At 37.3% G+C, this 18012-nt stretch overlaps 1 protein-coding gene across 4 annotated transcripts; it reads left to right on the forward strand.

Moving 5' to 3' along the window:
- The first annotated feature begins 9904 nt into the window (after positions 1-9904).
- Positions 9905-15687, forward strand: LOC132180307 (8-amino-7-oxononanoate synthase). 4 transcript variants are annotated; one of them, XR_015912035.1, is made up of 7 exons: positions 9905-10641; positions 11367-11509; positions 11646-11734; positions 12847-13084; positions 13456-13544; positions 15028-15079; positions 15165-15687. XR_015912035.1 is itself a non-coding variant. In XM_088516163.1 (4 exons), exons 1-3 carry the CDS (start codon positions 10359-10361, stop codon positions 11700-11702), a joined length of 483 nt encoding a protein of 160 aa, XP_088372289.1. In that variant the 5' UTR covers positions 9906-10358; the 3' UTR covers positions 11703-11734; positions 12932-13313. The 4 variants fall into 4 exon arrangements, 1 of the variants encoding a protein (XP_088372289.1); XR_015912034.1 differs by having other exon boundaries at positions 9906-10641; positions 12932-13084; XR_015912036.1 differs by lacking the exon at positions 12847-13084 and having other exon boundaries at positions 9906-10641.
- The last annotated feature ends 2325 nt before the right edge of the window (positions 15688-18012 follow it).

Raw genomic sequence — 18012 nt, forward strand, 5'->3', positions numbered from 1 at the left:
ACACATCAAACCATTAAAAAATTGACACATGGCTTAAAAAAAGAAGGGGAGGCTACCTTTTTGAAGATTTGAGCTGTAAAAAGAACAAAGCTAGTACTTCTTTTCTTTTTGACCTCATTTTCTTCAACTCTCACCTCATTGAGGCAAATCAAGAACAGTACTATTGTGTTTCATAAAAATCGAGTAAGTTGACGGTAGAGTTCCTTGGGTGGATCCACAGTAGGGCATTTTGTCAAAAAGACAGAAAAAATTGAACAGAACTGCTAATTCATTTACCTGATTTTGTAGAGTCGGGATAATGTTATGATGAAAAATATCTTAAGAGCATAATCACAAAAAATGTGGCAAGTGTGTTGGAAAATCCCCATGGAATCACCCAACAGCCCTTAAAACCCACACGGAGCGCTACAACACAACAGTCTTGCCCTTCCTTCTCCGAGAAGGCCTGCTAGCAGTACCGTAGTTAATGGAGCTTTCTAAATTTAACAGTTCTCTCTTGCCCTTAGTCCTAGGTTGCACGACCTTTGTATCCCGTAGAAAATTATCTTTCACCTCATTCAGCAACGCCAACTTCCGATCCTTCTCCTCATCACCATCCAACACCCGATCCGGGGGATCGAGGGACAGCTCTCCATCGCGTGCTACCTTATTTGCCCAACGATAATCCTCTTCCATGTCCTTCAAGATCGCCATATGTGGCTCATCGTCCTTTACACCTTCCCTCAACCACTCACCAGTTGCTCTATTAGACTCGTGAACAGCCTGTTTAGACCTCTGAGAACAAGAACCCAAGAACAGCTTGGAGAAACCTTTTAAGTGATGGCTTTACAGTTATGCTGTCTTTTCAATTGTTCGTAGTGTCGGATTGTGAGCTATCATTCCACTTCAAACCAATTGGCGTTAAGGGAGATAAACTTAAGTCTTTTATGGAAGTCAATATCGTTCCTAGCGGGCCAATTTTTAGAGTAATCACAGGCAACGACATTGTGTCCCAACAATCCCTCATTCACAACATCGCTCACCCGACTCAATTCCATGACTTCCTAGCTCTTATACCATTTGTCAGATGGTAAGCTGTCATTCCACCTAAAACCAATTGGTGTTAAAGGAGACATACTAAGTCTTTTGTGGATCTCGACATCACGCCCACCAAGTCTTTTTTAGAGTGGTCGCAGGGAGCTACATTGTGTCCCAACACATAGCAGTGAACCTCCCCTATAGCTCTTTCTTAAGATTTTTAATGGCGTTGGTAAGTATGTCACAATGTGCTTTTAGTGAGCCCATGTAGCATAGCTAGGATTTTGGTTCACATGAGGCAAAAAATTGAAAAAGAATTTGATAAAAAATGTTAAATAATGTAACTAAAAAATGATTTAAAATTACTTGCTGAATCACTCAAAATGTGGAGTTCAATTGCACTGTTCTTCAAGGAGAGTTATAACCCAAAATTAAGAAGGTAGAGACAAAAGAAGAGAAACATAGGATAGATTTCAGATATATGCACGCATGTTAAACAAACTTATTCTTTTCTCATTCTGTTCATTCTGTTTTTCTGTTGTTGGTTAGTTAAGTTAGTTTGTTTAGCTAAGTTCTGATTTCATGTATATAAACTGATTCTCTTCATTGTAACAGTTTAAGATCAAATATTACAGAATACAAGTTTCTGATTTTCTCTCTATTCTTTCTTCCCTTCTCCTCATTTGATCTTCATTACTCTGTTTCTCCATTAATGCAACAAAGCTTTGCTTTGCTTGACATGGTATCAGAGCCCTTCACTTTGTGAAGTTTATTCCTATTCCTTCAATGGCACAATCTCTCAATCCTTCAATGGCACAATCTCTCAATCCTTCATCTTCCGCTTCTATAAACACTGGTTTCAATAATCAGTTCATCGATCCTTCGAGCCCTCTGTTTCTTAGCAATGGAGAAAATCCAGCACTTAATCTGGTTGGCAGTGCACTTTCAGAGGATAACTACAACACATGGAGTCGATCCATGCTTGTTTCCCTGAGTGCGAAGAACAAGTTATGTTTTGTTGATGGTTCAATGCCAAAACCAGCTGCTGGTGACAGTCTTCTTCCAGCATGGACCAGATGCAATGACATGGTGGTCTCTTGGATTTTGCATTCAGTTTCGAAGGACATTGCTTCCACCATAATCTACATCAAGTCTGCTCAGGATATGTGGGATGAGCTCAAGGCAAGCTATTCCCAAAGAAATGGTCCTCGGATTTTCCAACTACAGAAGGCCATTGCAGCCATTACTCAAGACAATTCCTCTGTAAGTCATTACTATACTAGGCTTAAAATTCTATGGGAGGAACTTAATAACTATAGACCCATGTCTGCATGCAACTGCTGCAATTGTGGTAGAGTTCAATCAATTCTTGAAATTCATAGTCAAGAAAAAGTCTATCAGTTTTTAATGGGGCTGAATGACTCGTTTGCTGCTGTTAGAGCTCAAATCCTTTTAACTGACCCTTTGCCTTCTTTACATAAAGTTTTTTCTCTTATAATTCAAGAGGAAAAACAAAGAGAAATCACAATCACTTCTCTAAGCCATGAATCCTCTGCCCTAATGACCAATTCCAACCCTACTCCTATTTCTTCTCCTACTGTCAATCATGAGCCTATTGCTTTTATGACCAAATCTACCTCAGGGAATAGGTTTGTCAAACAAAACACTTATAGGAAAGATAAACCTATTTGCTCTCATTGTGGATTTGTTGGCCATACTGTGGAGAAATGCTATAAATTGCATGGTTATCCTCCTGGTTTCAAATCTACCCGAGGCAAACCAATTCAGCATTCAGCAAACCAGGTGCAGGATTCTGGTTTACATGCTCAACAAATGTTTTCTCCTCATCTGTCTATGATCTCTGAGCAATACAAGAACATCATGGATATGATGAAACAGTATTCATTGTCATCACCACAGTCCCCTGCACAGCCCCCTGCACACTTTGCTCATTCTGCTGTTGGTGCATCAGGTTATCACTCATCTCTTAATCCAAGATATTCTGTGTTTTCTGCAACTTTTGTTAATATGGTTCCATCTTCAAAACAACATAAACACTCTTGGATAATAGATACTGGTGCAACCGACCATATGGTTAGTTCTCCATCCTTTTTCACTTCCATTACTGCTGTAGTTTCAACTTGTGTAAATTTACCTAATGGTTCCATAGCAGCTGTCACACACATTGGTACTGTTAAACTTTCAGAAAATCTTACATTGACTGAAGTTTTGTGTGTTCCCTCTTTTGCCTTCAATCTCATTTCAGCTAGCAAACTTATTAAACATCTAAGATGTTGTCTCATCTTCTTTGCTGGATATTGTTTTATACAGAGTTTGCACCATTGGAGAGTGATTGGGGTGGGTAAGGAAGAAGCTGGATTGTTCTACTTGCTGCAAGACAACAAGGTTCCAGCATCGGTTTCTCTTCCTCCTTTTGAGCAGCATGTTTCTTTCACTTCCATCAAAAAGCCATCACTTGATGTTTGGCATTATAGATTAGGTCATCCTTCTCTTGCTAGAATAAAGCTTTTAGATAAGCATGTTTCTGAAATATCTTGTAATTCAGAGAGTGTTTGCCCAATCTGTCCAATGGCAAAACAACACAAACTCTCTTTTCCTGTTAGTACTTCAATTTCCAAGTTTCCATTTGATCTAGTTCATTGTGACATCTGGGGGCCTTTGGCTACTAAATCAATAAATGGATCAGTTTACTTTCTTACTATTGTAGATGATTTCAGTCGATTCACTTGGGTGCATTTGATGCAACATAAGTCTCAAACCAAGTCTTTTATCCAAGCATTCTTTAATTTTGTTCAAACTCAATTCAAATCAAAGGTCAAGTGTCTAAGGTCTGATAATGGACTTGAATTCCAAATGAATGATTTTTTTTCTGCTCAAGGCACTATCCATCAGCTTAGTTGTGTTGAGACCCCACAACAAAATGCTATAGTTGAAAGGAAACATCAACACTTGTTAAATGTTGCAAGGTCCATTCGGTTTCAGTCACATCTTCCTTTGAAATTCTGGGGAGATTGCATTCTTACTGCAGCTCATCTTATAAACCGAATTCCCACACCTTTACTTTCCAATAAATCTCCACATGAGTTACTCTATTCTGTTGTGCCTTCCTATTCTCATCTTAAGGTCTTTGGTTGTTTAGCATATGTGTCAACTTTGTCTAGGAATAGAACAAAGTTTGATCCTAGGGCTATTCCTTCCATATTCATCGGATATCCATATGGCATGAAAGCATACAAGTTCTATAATCTTCATACTCATTCCATTATTATTTCTAGACATGCAGTTTTTCATGAAACAATTTTTCCTTATGCTTCTCATTTGGATCATACATCTACTCAACTGCATGACAATGTTTTTCCATTCATTCCTGCTTCTGATTTTTCAGATGAAGATGTTTTTACATCATCTTTTCCACAACCAATCCCACATAATTCTCCTTCTTCCTCTAATGTTCCTGATTCTAGTCATTTTGTTCCTGATTCTGTTTCTGACATTCCTGCATCAATTCCTCAAGTCCCACCTATTTCTGCAGATTTAGATTCACCTAGTTCTGTTCCTAATCTTTCTGCAGATGTAGATTCATCTAGTCATGTTTCTAAACCTAATCATTCTACTCCTGTTCCCTGTCCACCTCTTAGAAAGTCCACTAGGGTAAAATCCAAACCTAGTTACTTGCAGGATTTTCATTGCAAACTGGCTTTCACTTCTCCACTTCAATCTCCTTTAATGGATGCAGATTCAGGTAAGGCTTATCCATTGTCTTCTTTTGTTTCTTACCATAATTTGTCACCTTCTCACAGATCCTTTTGTTTAGCTATTTCTTCTCAGTCTGAACCTAAATTCTATCATCAAGCTGTAAAGGATGCCAATTGGCGTGCAGCTATGCAGGCTGAAATTACTGCACTTGAAACAAATCATACATGGGTTGTTACTACTCTACCACCTAATAAACATCCTATAGGGTGTAAGTGGGTTTATAAAGTGAAACATAGGTCTGATGGCAGCATTGAGAGGTACAAGGCTCGGTTGGTAGCAAAAGGGTATACCCAATGTGAGGGTTTGGATTATCATGAGACCTTCTCACCTGTGGCCAAGATGACCACTGTTAGGGTTTTCTTAGCTCTTGCTGCAGCCAAGGGTTGGTTAATTCATCAATTGGATGTTAATAATGCCTTCTTGCATGGAGACTTAGATGAAGAGGTGTACATGACCATGCCTCCTGGATTTGCTGTTAAGGGGGAGAACAAGGTTTGCAAATTGACCAAGTCCTTATATGGTCTGAAGCAGGCTTCCAGGAATTGGTTTTCTAAGTTCTCTGCTGCTTTGATTGATCTTGGCTTTGTACAATCTAAGGCTGACTACTCCTTGTTTACAAGGCTTCAGGGTGTTTCTTACATTGCTCTTCTAATCTATGTTGATGATGTGGCCATAGCAAGCAATGATTCTAAAGCAGTTTCTGAGTTTATTACTTTGCTTAATGATAGGTTTAAGCTGAAAGATTTAGGCCCTTTGAAGTTTTTTTTGGGACTTGAAATTGCTAGAAGCAAAGAAGGTATTTTTGTCTCTCAACGAAAGTATGCCCTAGAAGTTCTTGAAGATTCTGGTCTCTTAGCTTCCAAACCTGTTTCTTTTCCCATTGAACAAAATCTTAAGCTTTCTAAGGATGTTGGGGATCTTCTTTCTGATCCAACTAGTTACAGGAGGTTGGTTGGCAGGTTACTTTATCTTACTATAACTCGGCCTGATCTAGCTTATTCTGTTCAAGTCTTGAGTCAATTCATGGACCAACCTCGACAACCTCATCTAGATGCTGCTACTAGAGTGCTGAGATATGTCAAGAACTCTCCTGCTCAAGGACTTTTGTTTTCTGCTCAGTCAGATTTTTGTCTAAAGGCCTTTTCAGATTCGGATTGGGCAGGTTGTGTTGATACTAGAAGATCAATTACTGGTTTCTGTGTGTTCATTGGTAATTCATTAGTTTCTTGGAAATCAAAGAAACAACACACCATCTCCAGGTCTTCTGCTGAGGCAGAATATAGAGCTTTGGCATCTACTGCTTGTGAACTAACATGGCTTATCTCTCTTCTTCATGATTTTCATATACCTCATCCAAAGGCTGCATTACTCTTCTGTGACAGCAAGTCTGCTTTGCATATAGCTGCCAATCCTGTTTTTCACGAGAGAACTAAACACATAGAGATTGATTGCCATTTAGTTCGTGAAAAGATTCAACTTGGTTTGCTCAGAACTTTGCATGTGTCTTCTCAGAACCAACTGGCCGATATCTTCACAAAAGGCCTTGGTTTTAAGGATTTTTCTCGGTTACTTTCCAAGATGTTTGTCAAGGATGTTTGCCATCCATCTTGAGGGGGAGTTTCAGATATATGCACGCATGTTAAACAAACTTATTCTTTTCTCATTCTGTTCATTCTGTTTTTCTGTTGTTGGTTAGTTAAGTTAGTTTGTTTAGCTAAGTTCTGATTTCATGTATATAAACTGATTCTCTTCATTGTAACAGTTTAAGATCAAATATTACAGAATACAAGTTTCTGATTTTCTCTCTATTCTTTCTTCCCTTCTCCTCATTTGATCTTCATTACTCTGTTTCTCCATTAATGCAACAAAGCTTTGCTTTGCTTGACAATAGACTTTTAAAGGACCAACTAGCTTATTAGCTAGTAGGTTGGTTCTCTTTCTCCTACAATCCTTCCTTTCCTGAGGAAGAACATTGGTTTCATTGACATGTTCAATTGCCTCGAAAAGACTCGTGTCAACATCAAACTATCTCTTCAACGTGGAGATGGAGTAAACCTCTTGTTCTTTCCCCCTCCCATGAGTTTGAGCCATAAAGAATGAAAGAATGAGAAAAAGGAAAAAAGAACCCGAGAAAGCATTAAAAAGCCACTGTCATATCAATGACAGGCCAGGGGAATCATTTTCCCCCTCTTGCCCTCCCCCCCGATGCGTGTGCAATCTTGAATGCCAAGCAATTTTGATGTTGTGGTAAACCAAAGGCTTAACTTACAAATCACAAGGTTGTCATCATTCTTTGGTTGATTTAGGCACATTCTCATTCCCAATCAAAGTGTGTGAATTATTAAGTTTGAATACGTGATCCCAAAATCTTGACCAACAAAGATCCATTGTGGGTCAAGATTTTTCTTTCTTTGCTGATTTTGGCTTTGACTTCAGGGAAACTTCCAAATATACCTGCTGCAAATTCAATTTTTTTTTCTATTTTCTTGGCAGTTATTTTACCCTATTTTTGCATATAACATTTTTCTCTGAGATTGGTATTATTTTATTTCAATAATTTTCTGATTGGTATTATTTTATTTCAATAAGAATTTTGTGCACCATCCAAAATTATTTCCAACAACATGAAGAAGATGTATGCTGGTTTTTTTCAGATATGATCTTTCTATGTATGCACCTGGGGCGTCAATGGACCAAACCATGAGCCCGGCTTTGTTTGTACCAACGGCTGCCTTAGCAAACCAAAATCTGATAAAAAATTTATCAATCTAGATACAAAATGTACTGTGACATAACTTAATTTGATTTAAGACACCCAACTTTGTATGGAATCATGTGGGTCAATTTTGATCTAGTTGTGAAGAGCAGCAAGGAATCACCCGAAGCCTCAAAACCATCCATTCCATGACAATTTTACAAGGCTATTTTAGCAAACTTTTATTCTCATCTATCACCTAGCAATTCATCATTTTGCTCTCAGCTTAGAACTCACCTTTGGCACAATCAGTACATGTGCAGTTTTTAATACATGAGCTATTAATTCAAAAGAACCATGATGATGATGTAAGCTTAAGTATGGTGGAAATCCTTAGTGATCAGTGGATTGATTTGAGGGGCATTGGGTTCACCATGGGGCAAAGGTCGCAAAGCTAGGGCTCTGTTTATTGTTCACATCAACTTTTGATAGAGTACTGGAATAAAGCCAGAACTCTTTGGCAAAGTTCTTTCACTAGAAAAGCATTTTTAGAAAGAAAAAAAAAAATTGTGAAACAAATGGTGTCTAAAATTTCAAAAGATCTTAGCACTACTATGGGAAACCACCAGCTAGAGATCTTTAAGTTCCCTTTCTCAAAAAGATTACATGCACTGCTTCTTCCAAGGAATATGATTTCAGAAGTACTGCCAAGTTTGGAGTTTCTAGTTTATGAAAAATAACCCGTTGAAAATCCGTAACCAAACAACAATGTGATTTGGCATTTTACTTTCCTTTTCTTTTGCGGACTAAGAAACAAAATTATGGATTGAGAAAAAGAAAAACCAAAAACATGAAAAAAGAAACTTGTCATTTCAAAGAATGATTTTACAATTCCTTTTGATCAACATTTTGTTGAACAAAAAAGCATACAAGAGTTTTGCTTGCTTACAAAGGAAGTTGCAAACTAAACAAATACGAGAATCAAACAACTCATCATTGCAAATATTCATCCATGTATCAAGTGGCAGATGTTCCCTCTCTAGAGTAGATGGCGGTGGGAGACAACCGTATGAACCATAAAACTCAGAATCAGCGTTATCGTCGGTTGGTGGACAGCCCATGTTGTGGGTTTCCAAATCAGTCATCTGAGTGTTGTTTTCCCCACTATCCATAAAACTCTGTAGCAGTGAAAATTCAGATTCATCAAACCCATAATCGGCAGTATCAAACCCAAAATCAGCAGTATCAATGGTTGCCACACAGCCCTTTTGGGTTTCCAAATCTGACATCAGAGTATTGTCTTCCTCAACATCCACAGAATTCGGTGAGAGTGTGTGTTCACATTGAGAGCTCTTTGATTGGAATACACATGAGAATGGCATTTGATCAGCAACTTCAGATGCATCAGATTGGACATCCCAACGCATCCTTTTTCCCACCTGGGTTTCATCCTCAAGTAGCAAAAGGTTTGTATTCTCGGCTTGGGGGCTTTCAACTTCAAGGGATGGAGTTGGAGCTTCAACAGGGACGATGGTGCTGGGAATCTGAACATCCTGGAAACGTCTCTTCACCACTTTTTTTGTTTCTGTCCCCTTCTTGTTTACGGCGCATAGAACCCAGTTGTTACACCGTTCTTGCTCAAAGACACCCGCCAAGGAGAACTCATGCATGATCCAGTGGGATTTCTCCACTCGCGATTCGCGTTTAACCTTGAAACAGAACTACTTCTTGAGTCCAATCACACATTGACCCTCATTATCATATACTTGGTTGCAAGAGCTTTCATGCCAAGTCCCACACCCGGCTGTTCTTGACACGCGTTTGCCGGATTTCTTGAGCCTCGTGAAAATGTAATGCTTTTCCTCCTCCTCACTGTCAAGATCACCGAAAAGTTCCCAGGGGATCTTCTCTCCATAAAGCTCAAACTCACGAATGCCATCCCAAGTGATCTCTTCTCCCCTGACCTTCCCCAACAAATAGTGGTTTATAAGCTCATCGTTAGAGGGCCGAAAACGAAATCCCGTCAGCATCTTCATCTTTCCTTTCTTTAGATCGATCACTCCTTTCTCTTATCGTAGAAGACTAGAAACCCTAGAAACGATTATCGGCGGACAGATTATGGAACGCAATTTCGCACATACATAAATCATAATCTGGACATATGACCCCCCCCCCCCCCCCTCCTTTTATATTTCGACTTCGCAGTGCCTTTCCAATATGACCGTTATATGTAATTAATGATAGATAGATGACGTGCCGAAATCTATAGTCGGTTAATGTCTACAGTGGCCTCGACGACGCGTCGTCTTAGAGATTTGTGTGTTTTCTTTTTTTTGGGCTGGGTTTTTCTTGGTGGTGAAACACTGAGACTGGTGACTGGTTCTGGTTGGTTCCTGTGAAGTGATTTCACGCATTGTTTTTTTATATTTGATTTGCTTGAGAGAAAGGTGAATTGGGTAGTCCGAAGCAATGGTAGTGATCTGATTGTGGTCGTTGGGATGAATGCTTGGGAGCCGTTCGATGTTTTTAAGGGGTTAAGCAGCAAAAGGTAAAAGTGGAATTTTCATTTTTTACCGCCAGACAGTTTTTTTTTGGCAGGAAAGCGGGAAGGGTGTTGTGTGCAGCAGCGGCGCTGTAACATAGCCAAGCGACGGCCTCAAAAGTTTTTCCACCAATTAGATATATCAAATACCCAATGGGGATGTGGGTCGCCTTTGGCTGTTGGTTTTGTGGGTAAGTTCTGCTCAATAGTTGGGATTTCTCTGCTGAATCATTTGGGTTTGTGGGTTAATTCTGCCGAATCATTGGGATTTGGGAGTTGGGTCGGTCAAAGTTATGCTGAAACGTTGATATATAGTTGGGTCTGCTAATGGAGACAATGAGCTTGTGGGACAACTTGGTCGAAGAGGCACTAGCAAAGCTTCAATCTTTGGAACTCCTCCAGCCTCTAAGACCCATTCACCTCCCCAGTCACCAGCCACCAAAAGCCATTGAAAATGAAACTCAATACTCCTCGAATTCCGAACAAGAAGAAAAAGGAAACCAATTCTTCCAGGTGTTTGATAAAATGCAGCCCTGGGACCGGTCCTATGTGGAGGTTCAGGTGGCAGAAGAAACGTTTCAAAGATGGATCCGAGACCTTCCCAGTACTGGTACGCTTCTTGTTCCTCCTATTCCTGTCGTTAGTTGCTTTAATTTGTTTTTTTGTTTTTTTTGTTTTTTGTTTTTTTTTCCAATTTTGTGAATGATGTTTGAAACTTGAATGTGCGCTGCTTATCTGAACTTCGAACTTAACGACTTTTTGCCTTTAATTTTTTATTTTCATACCAAAAAAAAATGATAAATAAACGTCGACCACTATTGTATTAACGCGTCATTGTAAAATCAATAGTATATTATGTATATGCGTAGATGGTGAGAAAATTTATAGAGAGATTTTAGTCGCCTAATAAGGATTGCAAGGTGAAATTGGTTTCGTTTATTTCATTGTTACATGCAACTCTGTTTTTTGATCATGATGTGAGATGGCAATAATGGAATGTGAATGAGGGTGTCTAATGCTCTTGGTAAATGATGCACGACAGATTACAAGAGAGTTCGGATGAGGTCAGCAGAAGTAATTTTGATTTAATGGGAAATTTGGGGGAAAGATATTGAGGAATATAGTGACCGAGAATATTTGAATTTTGATCGATTATGCTGTGATTGAAACTTTTTTCATAATTAAATGTGTGATATCTTTGCTTTCACCGAGTAATCTTAATGGTGTCAATAGGGTATAAAAGATGTCTTAACTTTTGGTGTTAAGAAACTGCTAGACCATGAATATTACTAAGATTTAGCTTCTTATCATTCTTATTGGTGCTGATCATTGAAGGAGACGAGGCTTTGTGTGGAGATGAAGTAACTGATAATGAAGAAAAAGCTTGTCCTCAGCAGTCCAAAAGGCTACTTCTGTTCTCTGGAAATGATTATCTAGGCTTGAGCTCACATCCGACAATTGGAAATGCTGCTGCAAAGGTGTGCTTGATGATATTTATTTTCTCAAAGTGTACTTTTACCAGATTCATAGGTTTTGTTATTATTATTATTATTTTTAAAATTTCCCCCTTCTCCCGAACACACTGCTATAACATCATGAATTATTGTAAACCAGGCAGCCCAAGGGGTTCTACTCTATTTTGCGGCTATACCAATTACCATAAGCTACTAGAGTCAAGCTTGGCAAATCTGAAGAAAAAAGAGGTAAAAGTGGATACCTATTGTTAGAAGAGTTTGTTAGGATTAGAAGAATCTGTTAGTGATAGGGATTTGTTACAGGGGTATTTTGGTCATTGTATTGAATTTTAATATTTATATAATAAAGGGGTGAGAGAGGCTGCGTAAGATTTGTTAGCCTTCTCTTTCTAAGTATTTTCATGCAAATTCTACAATATGGTATCAAAGCAAAGATCTTGAATTTAAACCTTGACAAAAAAGACTTCTTTACTTATCTTTCGTATTTGGCTTAATGACTAGTAGTTTGAAGCCTTAAGAAAAGAAACCGGTTTTTTCAGCTGGGTGAGGGACGAGTCAAGAATATATATATGATCGACTAGTCTACCTTTCCATTATTTACCCCAAATTTCAGTTAAATATTCCATGTGTTGGGTCTCAGTTGTTGTAGGAAAGTTTGAGCTTACATATGAGGGAGAGTGTTAAAATAAAGAAAATGTTAAGGTCACAACACAAATCCAACTTATGGTCAACTTCTCTCCTACGTGTCATCTTAAAAAAAAAAATTGAGAGAGAGGATTTTAGGATTCTGAAAATTTGGGAAAAAAGACAATTTGTTTGGTTTAAAATTCAAATTTTTTTTACACGTAAGAGAGAAGTTGGCCATGAGTTGGGTTTGTGTTGTGTCTGTATCAAACCTCATAAACTAAATGGTTATATGAGTGAGAGAGGCTACCTAAGATTTTCCGGCCTTCTCTTTCTCTCTAAGTATTTCCTTGAAAATTATACAACAATAATAATACCTTAATAATATTAAACCATTTGTTAATAAAGCCAACTTGTTCATAGAAATATAACCAAAAAATATATAAGGCAGTTAGAAATGTTGGCATGAGGCTGGGTGTGAAAGAATATTATCTAGAGTGTTGGAATTCTACTTCCATGATTGACCTGGTTCCAATGATGATTGTTGTTCAGATCATGGATTTACAGAACGTGTTATGATTAAATGAATGATGAGGTTTTCTTGGAGGTTTAATAGTTTTGGTTGTGTTCTCTTGATCACCATTTGTAATTCGTTTAACCTTTCTAGTTATTTCGACTGAAAGCTGATGCATTCTTGTTTAAAATTTATGCCATAGGATTGCCTTCTTTGTCCTACTGGGTTTGCAGCCAATATGGCCTTAATGGTAGCATAAGGAAATATTGTTGCTCTCTTGGCTGCAGGCAGAACACTTTTGGAGGAAGAGAAAATTGCCATATTTTCTGATGCACTGAATCATGCATCTATAATAGATGGTATTCGGTTTGCTGAGCGATGCTGAAGTGTTGAGTGTTCATCTATCAACATTGTGACATGTCTCACCTTAATGAGCTCTTGTAGGTTTTTACCTTTTGTCTCACCTTAATTCATCTTAATTCTTTGTTTCATCTTTTATTCCCTTTGTGTATTCTGTACAAATCCTGGCAGTTCGTATCTTGGTAGTTTGTGTGTTTCTTCAAGACTTTTGTGGTTGTAGTTTTTCAATTGGTTGTTCTTTTTGACTCCAACCTTGACCTTATTGCTCAAAAAGGACCAACTTTAACACTTCAGGGAACTTCATACTAATTTTATGGTTTGCCTACATTTGAATGATTTTTTTTTTTTTTTTTTGAATCTTAGAACAGGGAATTGTAGCATTTAGTGTATCATTTGATAATCATGGGTCTAGATCTCGAAATTGATACCAATGGATCCTCTGTATTTTCAGCAAGTTTTTGACAACATAATAAACAGAGATATACCTTGGCCCAAGATACCTGAGGAGATGAGCAATGAAGCGTATGATTTGGTTGACAAGTATGTCTTCTAAGTTGATTTCTTCATTTTCTGAACATATAATTTAGGGGTTTTTTTTATCTGAAGAGTGCTCCTTGTTATTATCAATTTTGTAGATGCAAATAGCCATTGGAATCACAATTTATGTTGTACTCATTCTTGATGGCTTCTTTTATGTGATCAAAATTGGGTTGCATTGTTACTTCATACTTTATTGAAATACGTGACAGTCAAGTGGACATTCAGTTACTCAGAAGTGTTGTTTTCAAAATCTAAGGGATTTTTTAACTCTCTTCATACGTCATTTGATCAGTTTTGCTTTGCAGAGATTCTGTTATTTCTAATATAAGCAATAGGCTACTTCTAAATTGTTTCTTCTAAGAATATTCAAAGTATGACTATGCGGCAGATTTTCCAAAGATTCCTCATCTTCATTATGCAAGTTGAAGTATATTAAAGTGCCTAGGAAGGAGAAGAACGTAATAAAATTCTGTTGTTAGCCAAAAAGGGAAAGAAAAGCACCAAGTTAGAGGTCCTCTTGATTAGGGATTGAATTTCAGAAATGGAGTGTGGAATTAACTTATGAGTTAGAGATTAAATCTGGTTGGCGGCAAAGTACAGGGGTGGGAACTAGGTACATGGACCTAGGACAGTGTTCATTTTAAATCTAGTGTGAGCAAGAAGCTGTTGCTGTAAATGCTGTTTTTGCCTTGGTTATAATACGTGTTCTAGTCTCATTAGTATATAGCTCTTTTAGAATAGAGAGTTCAACTTATGTCCAAGTAATGAAGCAGATTACCGTCCCCAAATAGTAGCTTAATCGGTTGGGAATTATGCCTTATGAAGCAGAGATTACTAGTTCGAATATATATTTCATAAGGAAGTACTCTCACAGTTCCAATATAAAACGCAACTGGTACAGCTCACTAGCTGCCTGCACACTTTTAAAAATAGCAACTACCAGCAAGAAGTAACTAGCTTTCTTCACCCTTAATCTCCTTCATGGTGAACTGCTTTCACCATGAGTAACTAACTACGAATCTAATAAACCTATGAAACCATCACCACAACAACCAACTACTTAGTTAATAACTATGCTAACAAAAATCCTGAAGCAGCTTATTATCCTAGGTTTGACTTTTCTACACGAGTATTCTTCAAAATAGTCAGCTGGAAACACCTAACTACGGATCTAATAAACCTATGAAACCATCACCACAACAACCAACTACTTAGTTAATAACTATGCTAACAAAAATCCTGAAGCAGCTTATTATCCTAGGTTTGACTTTTCTACACGAGTATTCTTCAAAATAGTCAGCTGAAAACACCTATGCTGATTGCTGGCCGCATCTTGGTTACCTTCTATGGCTGGCTGCTACATCCCCAAGACTATTAGATTTGTTACGTCATTGATTGTTCTTATGAGCTAGGCCCCCTTCTACCTTGGAATTATAATACTTATCTTCATATTACCTAAGATTGCTAGTGCACTCCATTTCAGATTTCTGACTGAAAATCCAGTGCAAAGACTAGGTGCAACAGGAGCCAGGGAGGTAAATTTTTAAAGGCCATTGGCATAATCTTTTTTGCAAGTAATAATGATGATAAAACTAAGCAGATCCTTGACTTTCCTCTCAGGTGAAGGCACATCCTTTCTTCAAGGATATTAATTGGGATACACTTGCAAGGCAAAAGGTCATACATTTTAACTTTGTCCAAGTTTTTTGACAATTAGAGTAACTACAATTGGTCACCTCCTCCTACCTTTTGAGAAGAAAAGTAAGGGTAGTCTTCTATTCCTATATGCACTAATGTAATCAAAGCAAGTATGTTGGAATGGTGATTAGGAGATGGTATTTGAAGTTTTTTTTAATTATTTATTTTCTTGTTAATTCCTAGTTGGGAGACTTTTACAAAAAAAACTTGCCCCCCTGAAATTTTTATTGCTCCCCAAGAGATTTTATTCACCTTGTCATTTTAATGTCTTTGCTTACCCTTTCAGTCAATCACAGAAGCAACAAAAGCACTTCCTCGTGCTAATTATAATGTTTGATTGGCTATTGCAAAGACATTGGTTTGCTACTTTAGATGAAAATCCAGGATTAGTATGATTCAAATTTCCACCCTACCTTAGCAATTTATTTTTCTTGTAGTTTGCTAGTTTTGGAGATGACAATATTAATTCTCATCGGTTGGGCCAACACAACCGATGAGAAAATAATAATAATAATAATAAAATCTTTAAATTCCATTCCTTGTCAAATACGTAAATCTCAGTATAACCTGCACATATACAGTGGCATGATAAAATATTTAAAAGTGAAGGGCTCATTATCACATGAGAAACTATGCATGCATTCTTTTCAATCGTATATACATGATTAAAGAACTTCATGATAAACAATTATTTTATTATTGGGAAGATTTACTTATTGACGCTCGATCATTCTTTCTTATTCCTTGCAAAGCGCTCCGTCCCGATGCCTGAGAAATTTTATCCTAGTTAGAGTTATCTGTAACATCTTAATTTTTATCTTTATTCATTTGATTAATTTCCTTTATTAATTAGTTTATTCATTTAGTTATCATAGTAAATTAATTTCATCTATTATCTCTCCCATTTTCTCTCTCAAAGCCCAACAAATTTTATACCCCTGTGTGCCATATCGACCTCAAACTTTTTACTACAAATTTTTTCTCAAAGGTAAAACTATTTTGGGCAGTCAAACTCATGAAATCAATCGCTAAAAAACACACAATGTATAGGAATAGTAAAACTTACAACCTTTGTAAAATTACTATGATAACAAGATCTCTGCTTACCTCCCTATCTCCCTAATAGGCTCAAGCTCCTCTTTGGTTAGTCTTCTCTATATGAATTCCAATCCTTACCGACCTTTCGGTAGACTTTAAGTAGTTGAAGGAAGTGTAATGGATGTGGTTTAAAACAAACGAAGAAAGTGAAAGCTACAATGGCTATCAACAAACTCTCTTAGCTCATAGAGGTGAAACAATGAATCTTTTCAAGAGGTTTTAGGGCTAAAGCATAGTCTAGGCTTTACACGTATAAAATGGGCATCCTATTCTATTTATAGGATAGGGGAAAAGGTTCATGCAGCTTTTCTTGTAGCTTAAGGACGACTTGAAAAGTGTAAGCACAGAAGTTAGGGTTTCATAGCTAACTTTCAGTGATAGTTCAGCGTCCACATGGCCTAGGTGATTGCCCAGGTGACGGAAATCTTTGGAAGTCCCTGGAACAGACAACTTCAACACGTATTAGGTGACGATTTAGGTGACAGATATCTCTAGAAGTCCCTAGAGTAGGCAGCATTAGCATGGACTAAGTGACGTGTTGAGGAGATAAACAATTTTAAAGTCTTTACTAAGAGTACATTAATAATATACATATTTGAACACTATTCTAGCCCAATTAAAAGCCTAAGCTAATGGGCTTGGGCCCACTTAGGCATATTAACTACCTAAATTCTTATGTTGCTTGTGATGTTTTGCAATCTGAAAATGTCATGCTTGTTGATAAGATAAAGTAGCTTGAGAATGAATTGAAAGATTCCAAGGAACACTTGAAAAATTTATATAGTGATAAACTGAAAACAATTGTTGTTTGGTCAAAAGCCTAATTATGATACATATGGTATGGGTTTTGATAAATTTAGTGCTTCTACTCCACATGAATATGTTGTTTCTAATTTTGAAAGAAAGACTACATTTGTTTAGCTTGTAAAAGCTGGAAAAGTTAAGGCTAATGTAGCCTACGTGGAATGACTGCATGTGAAAGTCCAAAACCAAGGCTCTATATAAGAAACAAACTTCAATTAAGTTTGTTGGTACATGTCACTATTGTAGGATAATTATTCACACTAGCTAGACCAAATTTTCAACTTAGATCACAAAATTAAACTTCACCTATGAAAGATGAACCCGGGTTTGAAACAAGGTGAGAGCCTTAACCGAGCAAGTCAAACTCATTATTAGGGAAAGATTGGTTGGGTTGTCAAAATCTTCTATCCTTGACAAAAAGAATACTACTCAATTGACTTGTAACCATACCAAAACCACAGCCAAGTATAAGGATGCTTGGGTGAAAAGGGAAGATAACTTGCGTGTGGTTGTTCATATTGCACTCAAAGTCTTCTCACATCGGGTCTTCAAAAAAATTTGGAGCAAGAAATGGTTAGTTAATGCATGGTCCATGCAAATGGAGGAAATAAATAATAATAATAATAATAATAATAATAATAATAAGCTTAAGGAATTATTTTGGGACAAACTCATGAAGATTACATACCCATTATGTATTGTTTAATTTAAGTTGAGTCTTATTGCATTACAGATCTTACATAGGACTATCATTTACATCAATGTCCTGTGCTTCAACCACACAACTCTTTTGAGTGGGGTGAGCTTTTGGGAGCCACATTTATCTAAAACCAAAAAAAAAAAGAAAAAAAAAAAAAAAAAAAAAACA

The sequence above is a fragment of the Corylus avellana genome, chromosome 5 (assembly GCF_965113065.1).
Source record: "Corylus avellana chromosome 5, dhCorAvel1.hap1.2, whole genome shotgun sequence".
Classification (NCBI taxonomy): Eukaryota; Viridiplantae; Streptophyta; class Magnoliopsida; order Fagales; family Betulaceae; genus Corylus; species Corylus avellana.